This window comes from Monodelphis domestica, chromosome 4, assembly GCF_027887165.1.
Source record: "Monodelphis domestica isolate mMonDom1 chromosome 4, mMonDom1.pri, whole genome shotgun sequence".
NCBI lineage: Eukaryota > Metazoa > Chordata > Mammalia > Didelphimorphia > Didelphidae > Monodelphis > Monodelphis domestica.
This window is the reverse complement of record NC_077230.1, coordinates 351,114,231-351,139,235: the sequence shown is the minus strand read 5'-3', so window position 1 is coordinate 351,139,235 and position 25,005 is coordinate 351,114,231. Positions and strand designations below refer to the sequence as shown.

At 38.6% G+C, this 25,005-nt stretch overlaps 2 protein-coding genes across 2 annotated transcripts; one reads left to right on the top strand and one right to left on the bottom strand.

Moving 5' to 3' along the window:
- Positions 1–895: 895 nt before the first annotated feature.
- LOC100018351 (olfactory receptor 51G2-like) lies at positions 896–9,215 on the top strand. Its single transcript, XM_007491097.2, has 3 exons — positions 896–1,147; positions 4,674–4,762; positions 6,305–9,215. The coding sequence occupies exon 3, from the start codon at positions 6,326–6,328 to the stop codon at positions 7,289–7,291; it is 966 nt and encodes a 321-aa protein (XP_007491159.1). The 5' UTR covers positions 896–1,147; positions 4,674–4,762; positions 6,305–6,325; the 3' UTR covers positions 7,292–9,215.
- Positions 9,216–14,225: 5,010 nt separating this feature from the next.
- LOC100617162 (olfactory receptor 52I1-like) lies at positions 14,226–15,248 on the bottom strand. Its single transcript, XM_007491128.2, has one exon. It carries the CDS (start codon positions 15,234–15,236, stop codon positions 14,226–14,228), a length of 1,011 nt encoding a protein of 336 aa, XP_007491190.2. The 5' UTR covers positions 15,237–15,248.
- Between the last annotated feature and the right edge of the window lie 9,757 nt (positions 15,249–25,005).

The window sequence follows — 25,005 nt, the reverse complement described above, 5'->3', positions numbered from 1 at the left end:
GATCTCCCTGAAGGTTTCATTTCTCTAAGTTAAATATCCTTAATTTCATGAACACTTCCCCTGTGACATGATCTCTAAAGCTATTCCACATATTATGGACACAATATTACCCATGTGATCTGATCAGAGCAAAGAGCAGGAGGACTATTACTTCATTGTTCTGGAGACTATATCTCTGTTGAGGTAAATTAAAAACTTGATAGTTTTTATGGCTACCATGTTTCACTACTGTCTCATGACAATGTATTCTTTCCAATAGGAAGAGGAAAAAGGGCAAATGTGGAGGGCCATAATCCAGGACCCCAGTTCCTCAATGTCCCTCCTTTGAGGTCCTAATGATCCTAAGGATAAAGTATGTGAAACATTTGAATCCCCAGATATTTCGCTGTCATCAATGAGCATCAGGAAACTAATTGAAGATTTAGACATTAGCCTATCTGTTCACAGGGGAATCTGGGGAGTAGGCAAAGTGAGAGGTTCTGGGCTGTCTATTGGGAATCAGGGTAGAGGTTGGAAGCAAAGGCATGGTCCTTATCTACTGATAATCCCTAAACACTACCTCCACCTACTCAACCACAGTTTCAGTCTATCATGCTGTCAAAGCTATTGTAGGATCACGGCTTAGGATAATATCAACAGAAGGGGGAAATTGAGGAACGAAGAGGATAAGCTCAATTTCAGGCCTTGCACAGTCACATTTCTGAGTTTCCTCCAGCTAAGGATAACTTCGTCTATAATTCAACTCCTTCTACTACCTTCTCCCAAGCAGTCATCAAGGGGAGGGGAGGGGCCTTGGATCCTTCAGAAAGAGTATGCTTAGGGTTGAGCCACTCAGGTGCTCCCAAATAAAGAGCAACAGGTGCTGAAGTTAAATCCAGCACTCCCTTGATGCCTTCTCCTGCAACCTCCATTCTCTTCTGGGCCTCCTTGGTCCCTGAATACAACTCTAGCCTCAGAGCTCTCTCCCTAGCACTCATGGGCTTAAAGAAAATCTCCTGGATTTGTACCCAGATCCCAGCTGTCCCAGTTTCCAATCCCCATTACTTCAATTCAGACTAAAAAGAAGATATAAAGACCAGGCTATCCTGATTCTAGCAAGACATACTTCTGGCTAACCCAAGGACAGAAAGCAGGATCCCGGGCCATGGTAAGTGTGGAACTAAGCTTATGGAAAAGACCCAATGAGGGTAAAATGATTTCAGGCACTGGAGTCACACCTCTTTGACTCTTCACACTGACAGGTCTCTAACGAAAATCTATGGGAGACTAGAAAAATTATTTAATTTTGAATCAAAGGATGCTAGATTTGGAGGTAGAAAGGACCTTAAAAGCCATCTAGTTCACCTCCCCCTTTTTAAAGACGAGAAAACTAGGGACCCAGAAATGTATGTGTCACACAGAGGATAGATTTGAACTCAGGCTCTTTGCCTTCAAAGCAAAAGTTCTGTCCATTGTTCCTTGCTGCCTCTCTAATTCTCTCAGGTCCTAACCCTGGCCCTTTTACAACCTGCATTGCTTAAGGCAGATAACTTCCCCTCTCTAGACATCAGAATCACACTAGTAGAATAGTAATTTAATCCTTTTCTTTTATAGATACCATCTTAGGAACTCAGTCGCCCATTCTGATGATGGGCAGAGAAGAACCAACCTTCCCAATCTTTCAGAGAAATTAACTTGTCTGGAGATTCCTTGGGGAGGTATTGGGTGGCAGTATGAGGTACAGAGGCACAGTGAAAGGAAGTTAGTGAAGTTTGCCTTCAGTGCCTCTGCTTTACAAGCCTTGCCAAGGACGCAAATTATCACAAACTCAGTGTCTACCCATTGCAACCTTAAACCAAATCCCCAGGCCCCAGGACATAAGGAAGCTTGGAGAATGGAGATTATGGCAGCCCTAAACTATTATATTAATCAAGGATTCCCTAGTCCTCACCACCTCCTTCCTTATCATTCCATGATCCTGTAATAGGCATAAATTGAACTAACTGTCCTATCCCGTTGTACCACTAAATTCTTGGCAGACCCGAACCGCTTCGTTTGCCCAGGTGTGTCCAATTATTCAGCATCACTGAATGGGCAGGGGGTATCTACTGGTTCTAGGACACAGATGGTAAATCATGAGTGAGGCTTAAGTCCTTGAATTCTCCTAGGCAAACAATCCCACCTGAATAAAGGAAGCTATAGTCGGTTGCCATGGAAACCCTCACAGGCATAACTAATTTGAACTGGACAGGCTACTTTTTTCTCTATGACAACACTGTGGATATCCTGGCTTGGTTAGGAGACAAGTTGGCTCTCTTCCCAAGGTCGAGGATTCCTAAAGATCAGGTTATTCTGGAAAGGTAGTGGACAAAACAGGAGTATGGAGAGAGGGGTGCGTAGGGAATCAAGGCTTTGGTTGGTTGGAAAAGCACGTTCCTTAGCCACTGATGATCCCTAAACACTACCTCCCTCCACCCCAACCTTAGCCCTGCAATATTCTAAAAGGCATGTTAGGAGAGTGGCCTAGAATAATATCAAGAGTAGAGGGAAACTGAGGGCAGTGGAGTGGAGTCTCAGTTTCAAGTCTTCTAAGCCAAAACGATGAACTTCCTTCAACCAGAGAGCCTCACCTACCTGCAGCTCCCTCATCTACCACCTGCTCCCATCACTGTATCTCTGCAGATCCCAAGAGGCATGCCATCTTTGTCCCCCACCTCCACCCCCCCAACTCAGTGGTAGGTATGGCATGTCTCCAAAGACTGCAGGGATACTGTTCCTAACTTCCTCTGATCCCATTCCCTCAGAAGGATCAGTAAAAACTGCAAGGTTTCATTATTGAAACAAAATCAAGACTAATTCTGGGAATAAAAAGACTCTTCTGTTATGAATGGAAAGATACTTTGTAGTGAAAAGAGCACTAGTCAGAACTAAATTCCAATCCTACTTTTAATACTTATTAATTATGTGACCATGGACAAGTCATTTCAGTTTTGTGACTTAGTTTCCTCATCTGTGAATTATTTGTTATTCTTCCATCATTTCATTTCATTTTATTGTTTTTGGGGACATTTCACTCTTGCCCAACTCTTTGTAACCTCGTTTGAGTTTTCTTGGCAAAGATATTGGAGTAATTTGCCATTTCTTTCTCCAGCTCATTTTACAAATGAGGAGACTGAGGCAAACAGGGTTTAGTGACTTGCTTAGGGTGACGTATCTAGTAAGTGTTTTGAGGCCATATTTGAACTCATGAAGATGAATCTTCCTGACTTCAGATCTGGCACTCTGTACCCCCTAGCTCCTGTAAAATCAGGTTGATCATAGTCCAAATCTATTATAAACCCACAGGTTTATTGTAATTCTCAAATGCCATAAAGCATCATTTTTTGGCCTGATTGTATCATTATATTATTATAGCAAAACACCAAAATAAGGAAACACCCTCTACCAATGTAGATCAATACTTGTTCTGCAATTCATAGTACTAACAAGTGGACCAAGGCACCAAGACACTGTGATTTACAGAGTAGGTGTCAAGATTTGAACACAGGTCTTTTTGACCCCAGGTGCGGCATCTATCTGGATTCTCCAGCTAACTCTCAAAAAAGAATTATGTAAACCTTAAAGTACAGTACAGATATCAGCTCTGAGTAGAAGCCAGGCCCGATCTGTATATCTACAATGCTAGGAGGAAATGTCTGCTGCTACAAGGAGAGGAAAGAACAGTAGGTCTGAAATGAAGGCTATTGGGTCCACATCTAACCAATCTCATTGAGTTCTTGTGACCTGTGAGGTTCAGCCTTCCTCAGCCTCCACTTATGCATTTGTAAATTGGAGGAAAGCCTTCACATGGCTATTATGAGGATATTTTATATTGGGCTCAGAAGACATAGAAGAGGCACTGTTATCACCACTATTATCAATTTCATTACATTGTTGCAGTCATTTCAATTGTGTCCAACACTTCTTGGCCCTATTTAGTTGTGGGTTTTTTTCTTATTTTGGTTCTGTTTTTTGGCATAGATACTTGAGTGCTTTGCCATTTCCTTCTCTAGCTCATTTGCACATAAAGAAACTGAGGCAAACAGGGTTGAGTTATTTGCCCAGGGTCACGCAGCTAGTAAGTGTCTGAGGTTAGCTTTGAACTCAGGAAGAAAGCATTATCCTGACTCCAGACCTAGTACCCTATCCACTGTGCTACCAACTTCTACTATCATCATCATAAACAATGCCTGCATTTATATAGTGCTTTAGTTACATAAATTTATTTATACCTAAAATTTTATTTTATATTTATTTTATTATTATTATTTTATATGTATATATATTTATTCATATAAATGCCTGCATTTATATAGTGCTTTGAGGTTTAGAAAATGTTTACAAATATTATAATAACAATAATAATGGCTAACATTTATGTAGTATCTACTACATGCGAGGCATTTTTAAAGGCTTTCTAATTATTATCTCATTTTATCTTCACAACAACTCTGGGAGGTAGTAGTATTATTATACCCCTTTTACAGATGAGAAAAATTGAGACCCAGAGAATTTAAGTGGCTTGGCTTATTATCACATCTGTGACTGAAGCCAGATTTGACCTCAGCCCTTCCTTACTCCAAATCCAGCCCTCTAAGATCATATCATTTAATGCATTGCATTTTCTAACCTCATCTCCCACATTTTCCTTACAGGTTGTATTCATGATGCTCCTCTCGAAGGCATCTCAGGTCGTCCATATCCCATGTACGTGGTGGAGCCCAGCATATGATCCAAGACTCTAGTAAGTACCTGAGTCCATTGAGGTGGTGAAATCACACTGAGGGAACCATAGGTTTCAGGACAAGCTCAGACTCAGTTCCTGGCCCATGCCAACACCTTATCCCTAACTGTTTTCTAATTCTGAAGATAGCGCAGACATACAACCAGACAGGGCAGGCACTTGAAATTTGGAACTGAAAGTCATTCAAACATGAAGGCAAAATTGGACATCTGGCCATTGCCAGTTAACTAAGTGATTCTCTAAAGGACAAAAAGCAAGGACAAAGGAAGAATGAAATAATATCTGAAAAGGAAAAACATTCCCCAGTTAGAAAAGAAGAAAGAGGGGGAGGAAGAGGGGGAGGAAGAGGAGGAGGAAGAGGAGGAGGAGGAAGAGGAAGAGGAAGAGGAGGAGGAGGAGGAAGAGGAGGAAAAGAGGAGGAAGAGGAGGAAGAGGAGGAAGAAGAGGAGAAGGAAAAGAAGGAGAAGGAGAAGGAGAATAATAATAGCTTTACTAGCTGTGTGATTCTGGGCAAATCACTTAAAGCTTCTGAGTCTCAGCTTCATCATCTGTAATCTGGAGTTAATAATAGCACCTACTTTCCCAGGGTTATTATGAGGATGAAATGAGATAAGGCAATGGAGAGAACACTAGAGTTATAAGGAGGAGACTTGCATGCTAGATTTATCTCTAAGTCAATCAAACAAATATTTATTAAGTACCTATTACATGCCAGGTACTATATTAATTGCTGGGGATACAAAGAAAAACAAATGGATGAGTGAATGAACAGATAAACAGATGAATGAATAAATAAACAAATGCACAAATAAGTAAATGAATAAATAAATAAATTTCTTCTTAACCACCCAGCTCAATTCTTAACTCTTGTTAGTAGCCTAATGCCAATGTTTACATAGCTGGAAAGCTTGATAGATAAAAGAGCCCTTGTAAATTCTCAGACTGTACAGATTTGATGGCTTATTTTTGATGCAATATGAAAAAAAATAATTCCCTTTTAAGACCTCCCCCCCATCCAAGTTCCTCACCTTGCCTTTCTGAATTCTAGCTTTAATACCTTGAGGCAGTATGGTAGAATGAGCAGAACAGAGGTGAAGTCAGTGACCCAGAATTTCAGACATGACTAAACTGTTTAGTATTTATGACTTAAGTTCCATCCACCCTGAAAAATAAATATTCATATTTCTTTAATAAAAGGTTATTTTTATGGAGGCTTGCTGGACGAAAGAGTACTTGGCCACTTTGAATAAGGGAGACAGGTTTTTTGAAGTGACATTTATTATGGGGAGGTGGAATTGTGGGTGTAAATTCATATAATAAACTTGGAAGTTAGGTGAGGGATCCCTAATCACAACCCTTGTTTTGAACTCCAGTGTCTGTGATTTTCACTGATCCAAGTAGATCGCTTATCCTTCCCCTTCTTTCCAAGCTCAGGAGAAGCAGGGAAGACCACCTGAGCAGGAAAAAGCAAAGGTGGGGAGGGTAAGAAGATTATTTGTAAAAGGACTCTGAATCAGTGTCTTTGCTCCCTCTTATCTCCAGGGTAACAAGATATTTACCACCATGGATTCTTCCATATTCTCCTGCAATGCCAGCAGCCATGACCACCCAACCTTCCTGCTGACAGGCTTCCCAGGCCTAGAGGCATCTCACCACTGGGTATCCATCCCCATCAACCTGATCTGCCTAATCTCCATATTAGGCAACAGCACCATTCTCTTCCTGATCCGAACAGACCCCAGCCTTCATGAGCCCATGTTCATTTTTCTGTCCATGTTGGTGGCCTCTGACCTTGGTCTATGTGCATCTACCTTCCCAACCATGGTGCAGCTCTTCTGGCTGGGTGCCCGTGAGCTTCCCATTGACCTGTGTGCAGCCCAGATGTTTTTCATCCATGCCTTCACTTATGTGGAATCAGGTGTGCTCCTGGCTATGGCCTTCGACCGCTTTGTTGCCATTAAAGATCCCTTGCATTATTCTTCGGTACTCACCCACTCAACCATGGCCAAAATAGGGGCTGGGGTTCTTGTGAGAGCAGTTATGCTCAATGTCCCAGGCCCTGTTTTGCTCAGGAGGCTTGATTTCCCTCCTGTCAGTGTCCTCTCTCATTGCTATTGCCTACACTGTGACCTAGTAGGCTTAGCTTGTTCTGACACCAAGATCAACAGCTTCTTTGGCCTGGTCTCCATCCTGCTTTCTTTGGGTATTGACTCTACTCTCATCGTGGTTTCCTATGTGCTAATCCTACGCACAGTGTTGGGCATTGCATCTCCTGAAGAGAGATTTAAGGCACTCAACACATGTGTCTCACACCTCTGCATTGTGCTTATTTTCTACATGCCCAAGTTAGGATTATCCATACTGCACCGTGTTGAGAAACATACCTACCCTGCTCTAGCTGTGCTCATGGCTAACCTACATTTCCTAGTCCCACCCTTCATGAACCCCATCATCTACTGCATCAAGTCCAAGCAGATCCGACAGGGTCTCCTAAGACGCTTCTGGCAGAAAAGAGTTGAGACCTCCTAAAGAGGATGGAGCCAAGGCAGACTAGGAAGCATAACACTTTAAACAGCTTGATTGTCTTCAGATAATCTAGGGATTTTCTTGGATTAGCTACATGTTGGAAAACATGAATGAATATATCAAATCTTTTTTAATAGAGAAATAAGAGGCAGAGAAAACACAATCTCATTGTCAATTCCTCACACTCAGCTTTTTTTTTTCATTTCTGAATATCTCAGACTCTTGGGTGGAATTTCAAAGAGTGACCTGGAGTCTGAGAATGACTAAAATATTTCAGATTGATGGATACTCTGAAATATTTTGACTTTTAGGTCTCTAACAATCACATACACACACCATAGGGTACCACAACATACCTTTCAGTTAATATTGATAAACAGAGGGTATCTTTGAGAAATTCTTTCTCATATATGATTCCCAGACAGTATGGATCTCTCTTTTTATCACATATCTAGAATAATCCTATATTCACTGTCTTTATTTCATGATTACTGGTGGTTTGCTGGTCTCTATGATAGGTAAAGAGGACCCAGAGAGAGAATATCAGCCTTCAATGTCATGTTCCAAGTTCAACACAAAGCATAGTATGGCCAATATGGAATATCCAGGGGAAGGCTATTTCTTTCCTCAGGCAGGACTTAGGTATATCAGATAGGTGGTGGTTAGGGGGATGGGGAGAGGAGTATTGAAGACACTTTCTCTCACATCGTCCATGAATCTTAACTCTAAGTTCCTCTCTTAAAACCCAGATATTCTGAAACTTGCTTCTCTTTCCAAGATCAAAAGTTGGGAAGCTGAGATTCTGGAAAGATAGCGAGAGATCAAGGCACCTAGGTTCTGGAGGGAGAGTGGAAAGCTAGACTGATTAAATGGGAAGGTCACATTGAAGATTTGCATTAGCCTAGAAATACTATGTACAAACCTATCAACATTCCAAATCTTCTGATGCATCTTGGGACAATTACTTAATGAGTGAGGAAGAGGGAGGGAATAGGTACTAAAGAGCAAGAGGGATAAGATCAGTGAAAAGGGGGTTTTATGTATTTGTGTGTATGTGTGTGTGTGTATGTGTGTGTGCATCAGTAAAGAGCAAAATGCTGTGCCTAAGGCTCGGACAACCCAATTAAGTCAGAACCATCTGTATGTATAGGCCTGTGTGGTACCAAAAAGGTCATTAAAGGAGAAATGAATTCTGTTTCCTAGACAGATATTTCTTCTCCCCTCTTACTAATTAAATTTTAAATTCATTATGGGCAGGAACCATGTTTTCTAAGAATACATATAAGCTATTTATTGAGCTTTCTCTGTACCTCACTTTCCTTTTCTATAAAATAAAATTATTTATGTTGGGTAGTAGGAAGGATGTTATGAAGAATCAATGAAGCAGTGGATTTGAAAGTGAAATGCTCTATACTTTGTACTTTTCCAAGGCAAAGACTGTTATCTATATTATTTTTACCAGTATCATTATTATTATTAATATTCCAGAGTGGTAACATTTATGTATATGAAAACTGGCAGTATATAGGGCTTGTTTTGTTGCCTCGTTCCTTTCCCAGTCCTTCCTCCCTATGTACAGTATGTCCACCTGATAGCAGGTGGTTGATTAGACAAGAAGACAACCTCTTTTGCCCCTCCCAGTTCTCAATATCTTTTTTTTTCCTGCTTTTAATGGGATAAGCAAAGATAAGGAAGAATGCCAGAGCTGAAGGCCAAGATGGGGAGAATATCATAATTGAGAACTCACTATTTCCTCAGTTAATCTATTCTGTTGTTGGTCAGATGTTTGTTAAGAAAAACTTCCCCAGCAGCTGGGTGACTCAGTGGATTGAGAGTCAGGCCTAGAGATGGGAAGTCCTAGGTTCAAATCTGGGCTCTGACACTTCCCATCTGTGTGACCCTGGGCAAGTCGCTTGACCCCCATTGCCTAGCCCTATCCACTCTTCTGCCTTGGAGCCAATACACAGTATTGGCTCCAAGACAGAAGGTAAGGGTTGAAGGAAGGAAGGAAGGAAGGAAGGAAGGAAGGAAGGAAAAATAAATGTCCCACTTTGTCCATTAACCTTAATTCTTTCCAATTGTCTCCAATACTAAAATCATATGGCACCCAGGCCCCTTTCAGTAGCCTCAAGAATCACATTTTTCTAGATTTCAAAACAGCTTTTCAGAATTATCTTGAAAAATGGATATTTGGGACCCAAGAAATCACTAGCAAAGGAGATACAACCTAAAGCAAATAATATCTCTTTCTTTTATGTCCACCTACCTAATAAACTTCTCCACCTTATAATCCAATAACACCTCAACAAATCTCATTATCTAGCACTCAGAGACTATTCCTCCTCCTCACTTCCCATTTTTGTTGATTTATTCCTTCTACAACCAAACTCCCACTCTCTCTGGGTTTGAAATCTTAGTCATCTTGGACTCAGTTAGACTTGTCAGCTGGGAGAGGAAAAAAGCCAAGGGCCATATCTCTTACTTACCTCTCTGAACATCTCTACTCAGAATAACCCAAAGAAGAAAGAAAGAAGGCCTGAACTGGAGGAGAGGCAATGTAATATTTGACTTCCCTATAGTCATTTTCTCCCTATTATCCTTCACACAATTTCCAAAGTAATCTTTCTTGTGCACAGGATTGATCATGTCACATTCAGGCTTACAAACCTTCAGTGACTCCCTATTATCATGAGACACAAACTTCCTAATTACCCAAGCACTTGAAGAGTCTTCCATGATTTTCCTTCAGCTACCCTTTTCCAACTTTTTTGCCCTCTTTTCCTTTCATGTGTCCTACAGTCTAGACAAATAAGACTACAACTTATTCCCCAATCTTATTGTGTCTTCATTTGTTATTTATTATTTCAAGAGATCATATAAAATGACTAACATTTTTAAAGCATTGATCATTTGTAGGACACTATCTGGTGCTAAATCCATTAGTTGAAATCTATGTTGAATCCTAGACCTAGAAGTGGAGGAACCCCAAGATATCCATGGTGAAGACATGGCATGTGTGCCCTGGCATGCCAGAAGTTGCTGCTCCATTCCCCCTCTCCATCACATCTGGGGACAGTTCATATGCCCTGCCCCTTCACCCAGATGTTGAATGTGAGCATGCCCTCCCTCTGCTGTCTGGGGTAATGCAAGGGGCTCACAGACAACTTGGAGATACAGTTTAGGCATGCGATCTTCAAAAGGTTCACCAACGTGGCCAACCACCTCTGGGAGAGGAAAAAAGCCATTTTATAGTATGGGAAATTAAAGACATATATATAATATAATATATATAAGACATGTTTATATATAATATGTATATATATATAATACATAATGCATATATAACTGTTTGACTATTGTCTTCTCCTTAGAATGTAAACTCCTTGAAGGCAGGCACTGTTTTTGCTTTTGTATCTTCAGTGCTCAGAATGATTTCTGGAACATAGTGAGTATTTAATAAATGCTTGTTGATGATGAACTATAATATACAGCAGAATGTGAGGACAAGTGAAATATCCAGACAAATTTCTTTAAGTCCCTGCCATCAGGAAGTTTCTGGCCTAAAAAAACATAACATATGGTTATGTTACTGCTTGGCTGCATTTTTCCACTACTCAGTACAGTGACACCCCAATGTCAGTCCTCCACTATGATCTCATCAGTGCAGATACAACTATCACTGGTACATATCCCAAATCACACTTTCTTATGCGGTGGCCTTTTTATATTTCTGGTAATTCTCCACATAAATTCTACGCAATGCTTTTATGCCTTGCTTCATACTTTGTGAAAAATAGTGTACCCTAAACTATTGATATTTTATCTCTCACTCTTGGAAAATTATCAGCAAAAATACTTTTCCTGTACTTTCCTGTCAAGAATTCCAGTGAAAACTAGAAAGCATAAGAATAAATGGGTCATTCCTTAAAATGATAAATAGTATCTACTTAAAACCATCAGTAAGCAACATAGACAGTGGAGCTAAGTTAGAAATCTTCCCAATAAGATCAGGAGTGAAGAAAAGATGCCCATTATCACCTCCATTGTTTAATATTGTATTAGAAATACTAGCTTTAGCAATAAGAAAAGAAAAAGAAATTGAAGGAATTAAAGTAGGCAATGAGGAAACTAAGCTATCATTCTTTGTTGATGATATGATAGTATACTTAGAGAATCCTAGAGGAACAACTAAAAAACTAGTTTAAATAATTAATAACCTTAATCAAGTTGCAGGATACAAAATAAATCCACATAAATCATCTGCATTTCTATATATTACCAACAAAGTCCAGCAGCAAGAGATAGAAAGAGAAATCCCATTTGAAATCATTCTGAACTATATAAAATACCTGGGAATTAACTTGCCAAGGCAAACACAGGAATTATATGAACACAATTACAAAACACTTTTCACACAAATAAAATCAGGTATAAACAATTGGAAAAATAGTAATGGCTCATGGGTAAGCCAAACTAATATGATAAAAATGAATTTACCAAATTAATTTTTACTAAATTTACTAAATTAATTTACTGATTCAGTACCATACCAATCAAACTACCAAATAATTATTTTTAAAACCTAGTAAAAAATAACAATGAAATTCATCTGGAAGAATGAAAGGTCAAGAATATCAAAGGAATTAATGTAAAAAATATGAAGGAAGGTGACCTAGCAATAACAGATCTCAAACTGTACTATAAAGCAGTAAATACCAAAGCAATCTAGTACAGGATAAGAAATAGAATAGTTGATCAATAGAGTCGATTAAGATACACAATAAATAGGGGTAAATGACTCTAGCAGTCTAGTGTTTGATAAACCCAAAGACCCCAACTTTTGGAATAAGAACTCATTATTTAACCAAAACTCCTCAGAAAATTGGAAAACAGTGTGGCAGAAGCTAGGTATAGACCAATATCTCACTTTGTATATGAAGATAAGATCAAAACGTAAATTAGAAGAAAAGCAATAAACTGGGGAAATTTTTTTATAACAAATTTCTCCTATAAATGTCTAATTTCACAAATTTATAGAGAACTAAGTCAAATTTATAAAAATACAAGCTGTTCCCCAATTGACAAATGGTCAAAGAATATGAACAAGCAGTTTTCAGATGAAGAAATCGAAGTCATAAGTAATCATATGAAAAAAATGTTCTAAATCACTCTTGATTAGAGAAATGCCAATTAAAACAATGCTGAGGTACCACCTCATATCTATCAGATTGTCCAATATGGCAGTAAAGAAAAGTAGTAAATGCTGAGGGAAATGTGACAAAATTGGGACACTAATGCATTCTTGGTGGAGTTGTGAACTGATTCAACCATTCTGGAGGACAATTTGGAACTATATGCAAAGGGTTATAAGACTTTGTATACCCTTTGATCTGGCAATACCACTAATGAGTCTATATCCCAAAGAGAAATTTAAAAAAAAAAAACAGAAAGGACCTACTTATACAAAAATATTTAAAGCAGTTCTTTATGTGTGGCAAAAAAAAAATGGAAATTGAAGAGATGTCCACCAATTGGGAAATGGTTGACCAAATTGTGTTGGTACATATTGGTGATGGAATACTAATGTGCTGTAAGAAATGATAAGCAAGATGATTTCAGAAAAAGCTGGGAAGATCTTCAGGAACCATTGCAGAGTGAAATAAGCAAAATTGGGAGAACATTGTACACAGTAACAGCAATATTGAATGATGATTATCTGTGAAAACTTGGCAACTTTCAACAATGCAATAATATTGGACAATCCTGAAAGACTTATGACAGAGAATGCTGTCCACCTCCAGAGAAAACTATTGGCTTCATCTTTCACATAAGTATATTTATGATTTTAATTTGGGACTTGGGTTATGTATGCGTGTGTTCTCATAATAACCAATATGGAAGTGTGTTTTATATCACAATAAAAAAAATTTTTAGTGTCACTAAGACAAAAATTAAAAAAAAAAAAGAATTCCACCCTTAATAACTTGTACATAATGTGGCTTTAATCATTTTTCCATCTATCAAAATAGTAAAGGCCTTCAGGATTTATGTGCTGGGCACCAGGAATAAAATGTCAGAAATGAAATAACCGTTGTCCTTATGGAGCTTACATTGTATTGTACATTACATTGTACTCATATAATCATATATAAAACATATTCAAAATAAAGACAAGGTAATTAGGGAAACACTAAAACTTGAGGTTGGAGAGGAGCAAGGATCAAGAAAGGCTAGTTTTGAAGAACATTGTTTTTAATAATAATTTTTATTTAATTGAGTGGAATAGAATTAAGTTAAATAGAAGAAATGGTCACATTTATCACCTTCTAGCTTCTCAATTCCTCTCACCAAGGTTTAGACAAAGTTGAGAATAAATTGAAAGGAAGTGAATGGCCAAGACTTTTACATCCAACAGTAGAAATCCCTGTGATTGTTAAACATAAAAAGCAATTTAAATTATAATCCAATAATATTCCATTGTATTCATGAACCAAAATGTATTTATCCATTTCCCAATTGATGAGCATAAGATGAATCATAGTGGGCTAATTTTTAATATAACTTTGAAATCTGTGACATATTATGATTAAGTAATATTTTAAATAGACAAGTTCCCTGTGATAGCTGTAGAAATTAAAACATAGGAGAGTTGGAATAGTCATGAATAATGGTTACTAAAGTTCCTCTTGGATTAATTCTGATTCAAAAGGGACTGGCAGTAGATGTCTGAAGACTAAAAAGATTTCATCATCTAAAACAATAATTCTAGTAACCTCAATATCTGAAATTAGTGTATTAGTATGGAAAAAAACTTAGGCACTATTGCAGCACTTATCTGGATCTCATCTGGGAAAGAAGGTTGATTTCAGGCATTAAGGCAAAATTTTAGCACTCCAACTTATTCCTGTGCCTCTGATCCTGATGTGGATAGAGCATATCATATAGCAAACACCTGCTTGGATCTTTTCTCTTTCTTGGAATTCAAGCAATTAGATCCTGTAAGGGTGATGACCACTGCATTCCACACCCGCTCTCGGATCCTCTTTGTCTTCAGGCCATAGATGAGAGGGTTCAGCATAGGAGGGATAACTAAGTAGAAATCAGCCAGAAGCACCTGAGCATGCAAGGGTACCATATCCTGCCCCAACCAAGCCATGTAGATGGATACCATAGCAGGTAAGTAGTAAAGGACCATGACAGTCACATGGGAACCACATGTACTGAGTGCCTTGAACCGAGCATCCTGAGAGGACAGGTTGAACACAGCCCAAAGGATCAGAGTATAGGAAGTAGCTATAAAAGTCACATCAAAGCCTACGATGATAAAGGAGGCAATCAAACTATAGAGACTGCTGGGCATATGGTCAGCACATGCCAGCTTGGCCACAGCCATGTGTTCACAGTAGGAATGAAGAATTACATGGGATCTACAGTATGGCAGATGGACAATCAACCAGCTCAGTGGGGTCATGACCATAATTGCTCTGATCATAATGGCCACACCAATGCCCAGCATTGTCCGTGGGGTAAGGATAGTCTGGTAGTGCAAGGGTTTGCAGATGGCCACATAGCGGTCAAAGGCCATTGACAGGAGCAACCCAGTCTCCACAGCTGTTGCTGCATGGACGATGTACATCTGAATGAAGCAGGCAGCAAAGCCAATGATGCCATTGCCTGAAAAGAAGATAGTCAGCATTTTGGGGGCCACAGAGGTTGACATGACAATGTCCACAGCAGCTAAGACACATAGAAAATAGTACATGGGTTCATGCAGTCCTGAGTCTGCCCAGATCACAGTCAGAATAAGGATATTCCCTAATAAGGCTACAGTGTACATGGCACTCAGAGGAATTGCCAGCCAAAGGTGAACTGCCTCCAATCCTGGGACACCCACAAGGATGAATGTGGCAGCATTTGATGATGTGTGATTGAAGGGAGAGCCCAGCATCACAGGAGAGAATTCTTGACCTTGGCTAGAAAAACAAAGTTCATCAGATCACAAGCTGGAAAGAACATGAATATAATCTTGGGAAATCACAGATACTCCCTATAATACGATGTTGTCTGACTTTCTGGTCACTCTGAGACCCTGGTCCATATAGGTAGCCTAAGAACTAGAATAGTTCAGGTATCCTGAACCTGCCTTGGCTTCCCCAATCATTTCTATGAACTGGAGAGGTTACATTTTAAAGCTCAGTTTTGCAAAACTACCTGATAGGGCCAAAGAAGGGGGAAGATGGGGAATGTATCTTCAGTGTCCTACCACATCTATCTTTCTCTACTTAGGGAAACCTAAGTGGTTCCTCCACCTTAAACAACCCAACTCACCACCTGTTTCATCCTCTCAGGATTTTGCTTTCCTCCTAGGATGTTACCAGTTGTACTTATTGCATCACCCACATCTATACCTTCTGAAGACAGAGTTCTTATCTCATTATTCCACTGAAACTGCCCCCTCCAAAATTACCAATTATCTCTGAAATGCCAAATATTATGGCCTTTTCTCAACCCTTATTATTTTTATTTTTCTCCAAACATTTGACACTTCTGTCTATACCCCTCCCCAACTATCAGCATTTTATGAGATCACTCTTAAAGATGCAAAAATTTAATTTAAATGGTGTACTTTCAGGTTAATAGGGTAGGAAATCTCTATATTGTGGGATTCCTTCCTGGCATCCCTTCAAATCATGCAGAGGCTCAAAGAAAAGCAAGATTGAAGAATTTCAGTCAGGATTTCTGCTTCTGATGTGGATTGGAGGCAGCTAGGTGGCACAGAAGGCAGAGTCCTGGGCCTGGAGTCAAGTATCCTGAGTTCAAATCCAGATTGAGGCAAGTCACATCCTCCATTTGCTTTGGTTCCCTCAAATGTAAAATGAGCATAAAAACAGAATCAATTTCTCAAGGTTGTGAGGATCAAGAGACATATATTTAAAAGACATTTGTATAGCACTTTGCAGATTGCCTGGCAAGTACAAAATATTATATAAATACTTATTCTTTCCCTTCCCTTCCTTAGCTGGCTTCTGAAGCTGACTCTAGGCCATTTTTTAAAAGCTTAAAGTGGCATAAGGGCTCCTAAGGGACTGAAGAAGAAAAAGATCATTTAAAGGAACCTAAATCATCATTGGTATGTTTTTTATCCTTATAACAGACAAGAAACACATTAGAATTGTCCCACATAGTTTCATGATGATTTAATGTGCAAAAAAAAATTGTAATATTTCATCTTGACCTAGACTTCTTAAAAGTATAGAGGCTACCTCCACTGGTTCCCCGGGATCTATGTAGTAAAATTACACTGAAATCAAGTAGATTGGTTGATGATGATTTCCTGATAGAAACTACATGTAAATTAATGAAGGAACTATGATTTCTGTCAGAACAGAGGACTCTTTCCACTAATGTAGACCACAATGACCTTACATAACTTAATAGATAATTCCTAGGAAGTTGCCCATCTATTATATTCATTGGAACACAGTGATCCCACCCCTCCTTACAATGCAAAATCTATCATCTTGTCCCAGTTGGACGTGATACTCACCAATCTACAGCTCTACGAGTTGCTTCTTCAACCCTTTTTTATGAGTGAAACAGACATTAGACACAGGGTTGGTGGACATGTATCTCTAATAACAGATTACACAAAGGTTCCCACAATTGCTCCCTCATATTCCTTGGCTGTAAGAATTCTCTGAGGTTACCATTAGCATCAATCTAAAAAGAAGACAGAAATTGAATTATTGAAACCAAATGGTTTGAACCAAACATTTTCATTTAGGTTTCTTTTAATAAAATCGTGTTAATCAAAAGAGGTAATTGCTGGGCACCGCTGGGTAGTGGTTTGAGTCAGGCCTAGAGACTGGAGGTTGTAGATTCAAATCTGGCCTCAGACACTTCCCAGCTGTGTGACCCTGGGCAAGTCACTTAACCCCCATTGCCTAACCCTTACCACTCTTCTGCCTTGGAAACAATACACAGTATTGATTCCAAGATGGAAGGTAAGGGCTTTAAATTTAAAAAAATTAAAAATTAAATCCAAAAAAGAGACAATTGCATAATAACCTTGTCAAAGATATAGAGAATATTAGTGGGGGGCAAAAGGGATGATAAATAGTGAGTTAATCTTAAAGGACTACACAATATGTAAGGTTTTTTGAGGGGGTGGAGGTGGAATACAGATAATAAGGGTGTTATGGGAGAAATTTGAAAGAGTTGGGGATGATAATAAATTCTCAGAGCTATAAAGACTTTCAGAGACCATCTAATGCAGTTCATATCCAAAAAGAAAATTCTTTTACAGCATCATTGACAAATAATCAAGCAAGACTCTTTTAAAGACTTTCAAAGATAGGGAACTTAATACCTTAGACAGTACAGTCTAATGATGAAAAACTGTAATCACTATGAAATTTGATCTTTAAAAGGAGATGACACATGACAGCCCTTCAGATATTTAAAAGCCATTATCCCATCCATCATAAATATTCCTTTCTTCAAGATAAGCTTTCCTGGTTCCTGTTAATTTTCCTCTTATGGTAGCATATTAATTCCCCTCATCACACAGCTTATAATTCTTCATATGTGCTTTAGTTTTTTCAATACACTTTCTAAAATTGCAATGGCCAAATTTCAATATCTAAGGTGTCAGATATTTTCCCTCTCTTAAGTTTAGTTACTCCATTTTACAATAAGACTCTCTTTATAAATTACCAGTCATATCCATTCTCTATTTTTTGCCTTCCTTTGCCCTAGACCTAAAACAAAGGTCTCCTTTTCTTGGATCCTAAAATCAATGAAAGAATAGTAAACTAAGTGGTCTCTGCACCTTTACCTCCTCATAATACAATAAACCACCTTCCATTACTAGTAGCTAAATCATTGTAAACCCAAAATGACTACATGATTTCTATATATTCTAAGTGCAATTTGCAAAATGCCTCATGTTCAGAGGTCCACTTATCCCCAAAGACTTCCTTCTTCTCTGTTTGCAAAGTTATATTTTTCTCTAAGTTGGCTTGTAATTATTGAAAAATAAGCCGTTTAAAAAATACTTGTATCTTTAAACAGTTTGTTTTCTATAACATCCCTTCATTGCCTCTTGTGAGGAAAGTACTTGCTCCTTTCAGATGATTTGAATCTATCAATGCAATCTAAGATCACTCTATTGAAATACATTAAGCTTTCCTCTAATAAGATTCCTAGATGTTTTCACAGATGTGGTCTAGTCATCGAAGGTCCCACACACCCATTTTACAGATGAGGGAATGAATATGTCAGCATATTATTTACCATTTCTTATACATCTAATCTCATTACTTTTTAAAAGAGTACATTGGACTTAGAATAAGGAGAGGTACTAATTCATTCAAATCTGGCCTCTGATGCCATATAATTTTGTGATAGTGGGCATGCTCATTATTCTCTCTGAACCTCAGTTGCCTGATCTATGAAATGATGACACAAGGATCAATGGAAAGGACATTTCAATTGGAGATCTAAATTTCTAACTTCAAGTCCTCTGCCAGTCGCCTAATGGCTGTGTAAATCAGGTTAAGTCATTGCATATACCTAGCCTTCAGTCATCCAATTTGCCACATCAGGGTTAGATCAGAGACAAGATTTAATTATTTCTTTCCCTCAATTGCTTTCCAAGCTTCTTATTCCTTCATGAAACAGATTATTTTTTCCATTTTTACTTACACTTTAAATGACAACTTATGATGCCCACTTTGTCTTTTTACTCGCCCAGATGGACAGGTTTTACTGTCTCATTTCACAGTCAGCATCATAGGAATGGGAACAACATTCCTGGAAGATGAGGTGTCTGAATTTAAATTTTTTTTTCTTAAAAAAAATCAAAGATACAGGAAATAGTGATTGTTGCCTTCAAAGTCACAACCCATCTAGATAAGGTGTTTCAAGGTCTAGAGACTGTAGTAACTAGGACTCCCTTTCCTAATGCGTAGGGAATTAACAGAAATGGGAAAGTAAATCTAATCTTTCCAACATGAAATTCTATAAACGAGATGACTAAGAAGACAAAATCTTTCTATGTAGCACAGAGGTCAACCTGATGATCATTAGGCAGGAGTAGCGTTTTGAAGAGTTAGGGGAAACACATTTTACTTCAACATTTAGTTCTTCATTACATAAAATAGACTTGTTAGACAATTGTCAAAAAGGGGACAGACTAGTTAGTTTATTGAGAAGGAAAGATAAATAGAAAGATAGTCTTTAGTGTGTGCGGATACTCACATTATATTAAAAGGCAAAGGCAAGTTTTTAGTACTAGAAGTAGAGAAACTCTTCAATACTTAGAGGAAAACATGGACAAGATTTTTACCAGATAAGAAGGTATAGCTGGGTTAAGATCTACAAAGCTGAAGTCTCCATGCTGATTACCTAGAGATTACCTAGAAAAAAAATGAGTTCCCTCCTCTTAAGAAATGCTCAAGCAAAAGCAGGATGATTGCTACTGAGGGCTTAGCTAGTCCCATTTCCCACCATGTGAGTGGTTAGACTAGACATCTATGACTCCCTTCCATTTTTAAAGTGTGATGATCAATGATCCTATGCTTCTATAAACAAGATCCTTTTTGTTGCATCAAAAACCCCTTGCAACCTTATATTGGAGCATGCCCTCCTTCCCCTAGGCCTCTGGCCTCTCTGTAAGAAGATGACTTGGGAACCCAAGTCTCTTCTCTAAGGATCCCTAAACCCAGAATCCACATTAGTTTTATTTGCTAGTGCAGCTACCTTCTTTCCTGGGTAACCTTTACAAGTTCTTCTCCAAAGAAGCCCTTCATAGACACTCCATAACACGAACTCTCCAGTCTGGTCTAAGGGAAGGGGATAAGGGTTTTGAAGGGTAATTAGGGGTTGGGAGAGGGGAAGAAGGACAAATGGAGGAAAGATAGACTGGGGCTTTTACATAAATAATAAATTTCCTGGATCTCATACCCCTACCCTGCACTTCATCCTGACTCTGCCCCTAAGGTATCCTGCCCACTTCTCCCACCTGCCTTGATCCCCCAACAGACCAATTAATAACCTTTGCAACCCAAACACCACCCATGGCTTCCATAAACTAAAACTTCCCCTGGGTTTATGTTTTCCTTGGCTCTTTGATGGCCAAGAAACAAGCATAAGTGATGACATTTCACACAGGAGACTTGAGTTCTGGCCCCTAACTCTGTCATTGACTTTAGACAAGAATCTTTACTGCTTTGGACCCCATTCCTCATCTACAAAATGAGGGTGTTGGATTATATGGTCTCCAAGGTGCCCTCTGCCTCAAAGTTTCCATCATGCTAAGATCCCAGACTGATCTCATTGGGACTGATTAAGCAGAAGAAAAAGAGCGCTGAATATTAAGAGTGAAGGTAAGAGATGATAAGGCTTCTTCCACCTTAGCAAAGTCCGAGTCTCCAATGATTAGCCTGCATCTTCCTTGCCCAGAGATCCTCCTTGTATGCCCAGTGAGGCAACGCTATGGACAGGCAACATCTCTCTTCTGTCCTAAAGGTCTCAATGGGAAATGGCCACATTGATAAAGTTGAGAAAATCAACAGATTTTTCGTGACAAATGCCACTAAATGGCTAAGACAGGTACCTTCATTTTATAAGCATTAAGTGACTTGCCCAGGGTCACACAGCTAGGAAGTACCTGGGGTCAGATTTGACTCTAAGACCTCCCACCTCAAGATCTGGCTCTCAATCCACTGAGCCACCTGGCTTCCCCCTCTGCCTTTTTCAGATGTCATCTGGAATAATTGTGTTCAGGTCTGGGTACCACCATTTAAGGAGGAAATCAAGAAGCTAAAAAGTGCCATGAAGAAAGCAAACAGGGTCACGAAGGTCTGTGCTGTCTGAAGATAGGTTGAAGGAATTGTATAGTTAACCTGGATAAGAGAAGATCTAGGAGGGATATGATAATTGTCTTGAAGTAGTTGAAGGACTGACATGTGGCGGCACAATTAGACTTGATCTGCTTAGCTTAATGGGACAGAACAAGTAAAAATGAATAGAAATTACAAAGAGACTCATTTAACCTTGACTTCAGGGGAAATTCAGAATTGGAGGTGGCCTTTGCCTCCAGAAGCGATGAGTTATTTTTCTTGGTAGTCTTCAAATAAACTTTGGACAGCTACTTGTCAGGTATATTATATGTAAGATTAAAATTAATATCCAATAACTCCAAGTATTACACTTTATAAGATTTATTAATAATCACTTGAAGTAGAGGAAAGTATAGCCTATGTAAAGACAAGTTTACTGGACTGCAAAAGTGGGAGAAGCGAGCAGAGGGGCATGGTTACAGAAACCTTATCTCCAAAATGTAAGGACATAACATAAGAATGAAAGTGGGATGCTAGGAAACTTAGTCCTGGGGTACAAAATTCTAATTACACATATAGTAAGGATTACTTTCTTTCTTTAACCTTCTGTGATTCTGTGAAAAGACATAAGGCCTCATAGATTTACAAATAAGAGAAAAAGTTTATTCCAATACCTTATAAAGTTGAAAAAATATTTAAATTCACCAAATGAAAAAATACAAGTCTGAGAAAGAACAAAATATTTAATCAATATTGACACAAAAATACTAAATATAATATATCTAATATATAATTCATCATATTAGAAATATTTGTGTGATCATAGGAGATGTTGCTTAATTTCCCCAGGAGACAGTTCCCTCATCTATAAAATGAGAGAGTTGAACTAGATGATATGTGAAGACCCTTCCAAATCGAAATGCATGATCCTATGCTCCTTAATACAAGAGAGATAATCAATATAATATTCATGTATGATAAACTTTAATAACAACATAAAAATAAACACTAAATTAGCATTCTGAAAGATATAAAGAAAGTCAGAAAATACAGAACTCATTCATATTGAAATGACCTACATTTATAGGAAGAGAATTTTTTTCCCAAATAGGTTTGGAAAGTATCTATTTAAAACCACAAGCTAATACAATGGATTCCTATGGATTCCCATACAAAGCATGTATATTATAAAATAAAGTTTACTCTGAGGTTTTGCCAAATACCCAGCAAATGAGTAAAATTAATAAAAATATGGGATTAGTGGTATCCAGTTATAACTCTCAAATTGGGAGCAGGAAGAACTGTGTTTAAATCCTATACTAGACACTTACTAGCTTCTTTAGCCTGGACAAATCACAACTTATTGGGTCTCAGGTTCTTCTCTTGGAAGTTAAAGGGGTTGATAAATTCTAAAGTTCATTCCAGCTCTCGATCTATGATTCTGTGACAATTTTACTAAAAAAGAAAAAATTGTCAGTGAAGCTATAAATTAGTCCAACTCTTCTGTATAGTAATTTGGAAAAATGCTAGAAAGTTGACTAAAATATCCATACCCATTGACTAAGAGGTCCGTTGCTAAATAAACACCCAAAGAATATAAATTACAAAAAGAAACATCCAATAAACAACAGAGAATTTATAGTAGCATGCTTTATAGTTAGTTGCATAGAACTGTAAAGTAGATGCCCATTAGTTCAGGAATGACTAAAAAAATTATACAATAGTTATCTCCTCTTTGCAGATAATTTGTATATTTATATATATAGATACCTATACAATGTAGTTCAGAAGAAAGAAAAATGATATATCTGCAGCTTTAGACCATCTCTATAGATTGTATATAAGCTATAGAGTCCAATATCCCCAGATACCTTTTGGATATCTCAGAATGAATGTCTCACAGGCAAATCAAACTCATGTCTACTCAATCAGTTAACAAACATTTATTATTTGCTTATTAGGCCCTAGTAAATATGCTAAACACTAAGGATGCAAAAAGTGAATTGGTGTGGGAAGACATTTGAAGATGACCAGATGACTACAGAAAAGGAGAGGAGAGGAGAGGAGAGGAGAGGAGAGGAGAGGAGAGAAGAGGAGAGGAGAGGAGAGGAGAGGAGAGGAGAGGAGAGGAGAGGAGAGGAGAGGAGAGGAGAGGAGAGGAGAGGAGAGGAGAGGAGAGGAGAGGAGAGGAGAGGAGAGGAGAGGAGAGGAGAGGAGAGGAGAGGAGAGGAGAGGAGAGGAGAGGAGAGGAGAGGAGAGGAGAGGAGAGGAGAGGAGAGGAGAGGAGAGGAGAGGAGAGGAGAGGAGAGGAGAGGAGAGGAGAGGAGAGGAGAGGAGAGGAGAGGAGAGGAGAGGAGAGGAGAGGAGAGGAGAGGAGAGGAGAGGAGAGGGGAGGGGAGGAGAGGGGAGGAGAGGAAAGGGAAGGAATGGAATATTTAAAAGAGATGTTACAAAGGTAGAGTGTATAAGACTAGGCTACATATTAGATATTGAGGGTGAGAGTAAAAAGAATATTACCTAAATTGTAAATCTGAGTGACTGGGTGGACAGTGATAAACTCAAATAATAAGAAGATTAGGAAGAGGGGAGGGCTTAGAAGGAAAGATAAGTTCAATTTTGGACATGTTAAACATAAAATATCTGTAGAACATTGGTTTAAGATGTCTAATAGTTGGAGATGCAGCACAAGAGGCTAGGAGATAGATTAGGGCTAGAGAGTTTGAGAATCATCTGTACAGAGATGATAACTGATTCTATGAGAGTTAATAAGTTCACCAAGAAAAATAGAATATACAAGAAGGATAAAAAAGGACCAAAGGACAAAATCAAAAATCAATCATTAAACAAGCATTTATTAAGGTCCTACTATGTACCAGGCATGGTGCTAAGGATTTCTTTCATTTAACAGGGGACCTGGAAGTTCTCTTACCATAGAGATGTGTAGAGATCAACCAGCCCACAGTGATAGGAAGTAGGAACCAGTATCGCCCTGCTGAGAGAGCATCAGTGGCAGGCTGTCAGTTGCTGAAGGGGCTGACAGTTGCAGGGAAACTGGCTGCTGGACATGAGTGGGTCATTGGGGTTGGTTGCTGGTAGTGTGGGTTGGTGCTTAGTTGCTGGAATATAAAGGCAGGCCTGAGCTTACTGAGAGGGCTTTTAACTTTAGTCTTTAAAGGGCTTTTTGCCTCTGGGATCTCTAGAAAGCAGGAGGTCTGTCTCATAGGCAAGGATTTGCTGTCAGTTGGCTAGTGACAATTTGGGCTGCTATAGAAAACTGATTGAAGGAGTGAATGAGTGGTTATTTTAAAGAGTTAGATAGTTAGTGAATCATTCATTGATAGTGTAGGTTAGATAGGCCTGGTATTTGCCAGGCAAGAAGAAGTTGTCCTCAGAAGACAGTTAAGAGGTAGTTATAAGGAATTTTAAGTAGTATTAGGAATTTTAGGTATATTTATAGGGTATAAGATTAGTAATCTCTCTCTCCTCTTTTCTATCTTTTCCTCCTTTACTATATTATTTTACTATCTCTATTTTAATTAAACTAAATTGTTCATTGTTAAAGCTGCTAGAAGTTTTAATTTCTCTGGCTTAAAGGGATAATATTAATTTATAATTCTACTATATTCTCATTAAAACTTAAATTATTAAAAGCTGCTCTCTTATTTTGTCAAAACCCCTCTTTTAACCCTTATACTCCCAAGGAGTTTACGTTGTAATAGGGGAAGAGAATACATTTAAAAGACTTATAAGAAACAGGGGTAGTATGGAAGGAAAGAGGTAAACTAGTTTTGGCCTCTGGGGGGTTGAGTCTAGCTTGAGCTTTTGTCCTTATGGTTTTTTTACTGATTTCACAGCTGAGGCTAGGTACCAGCA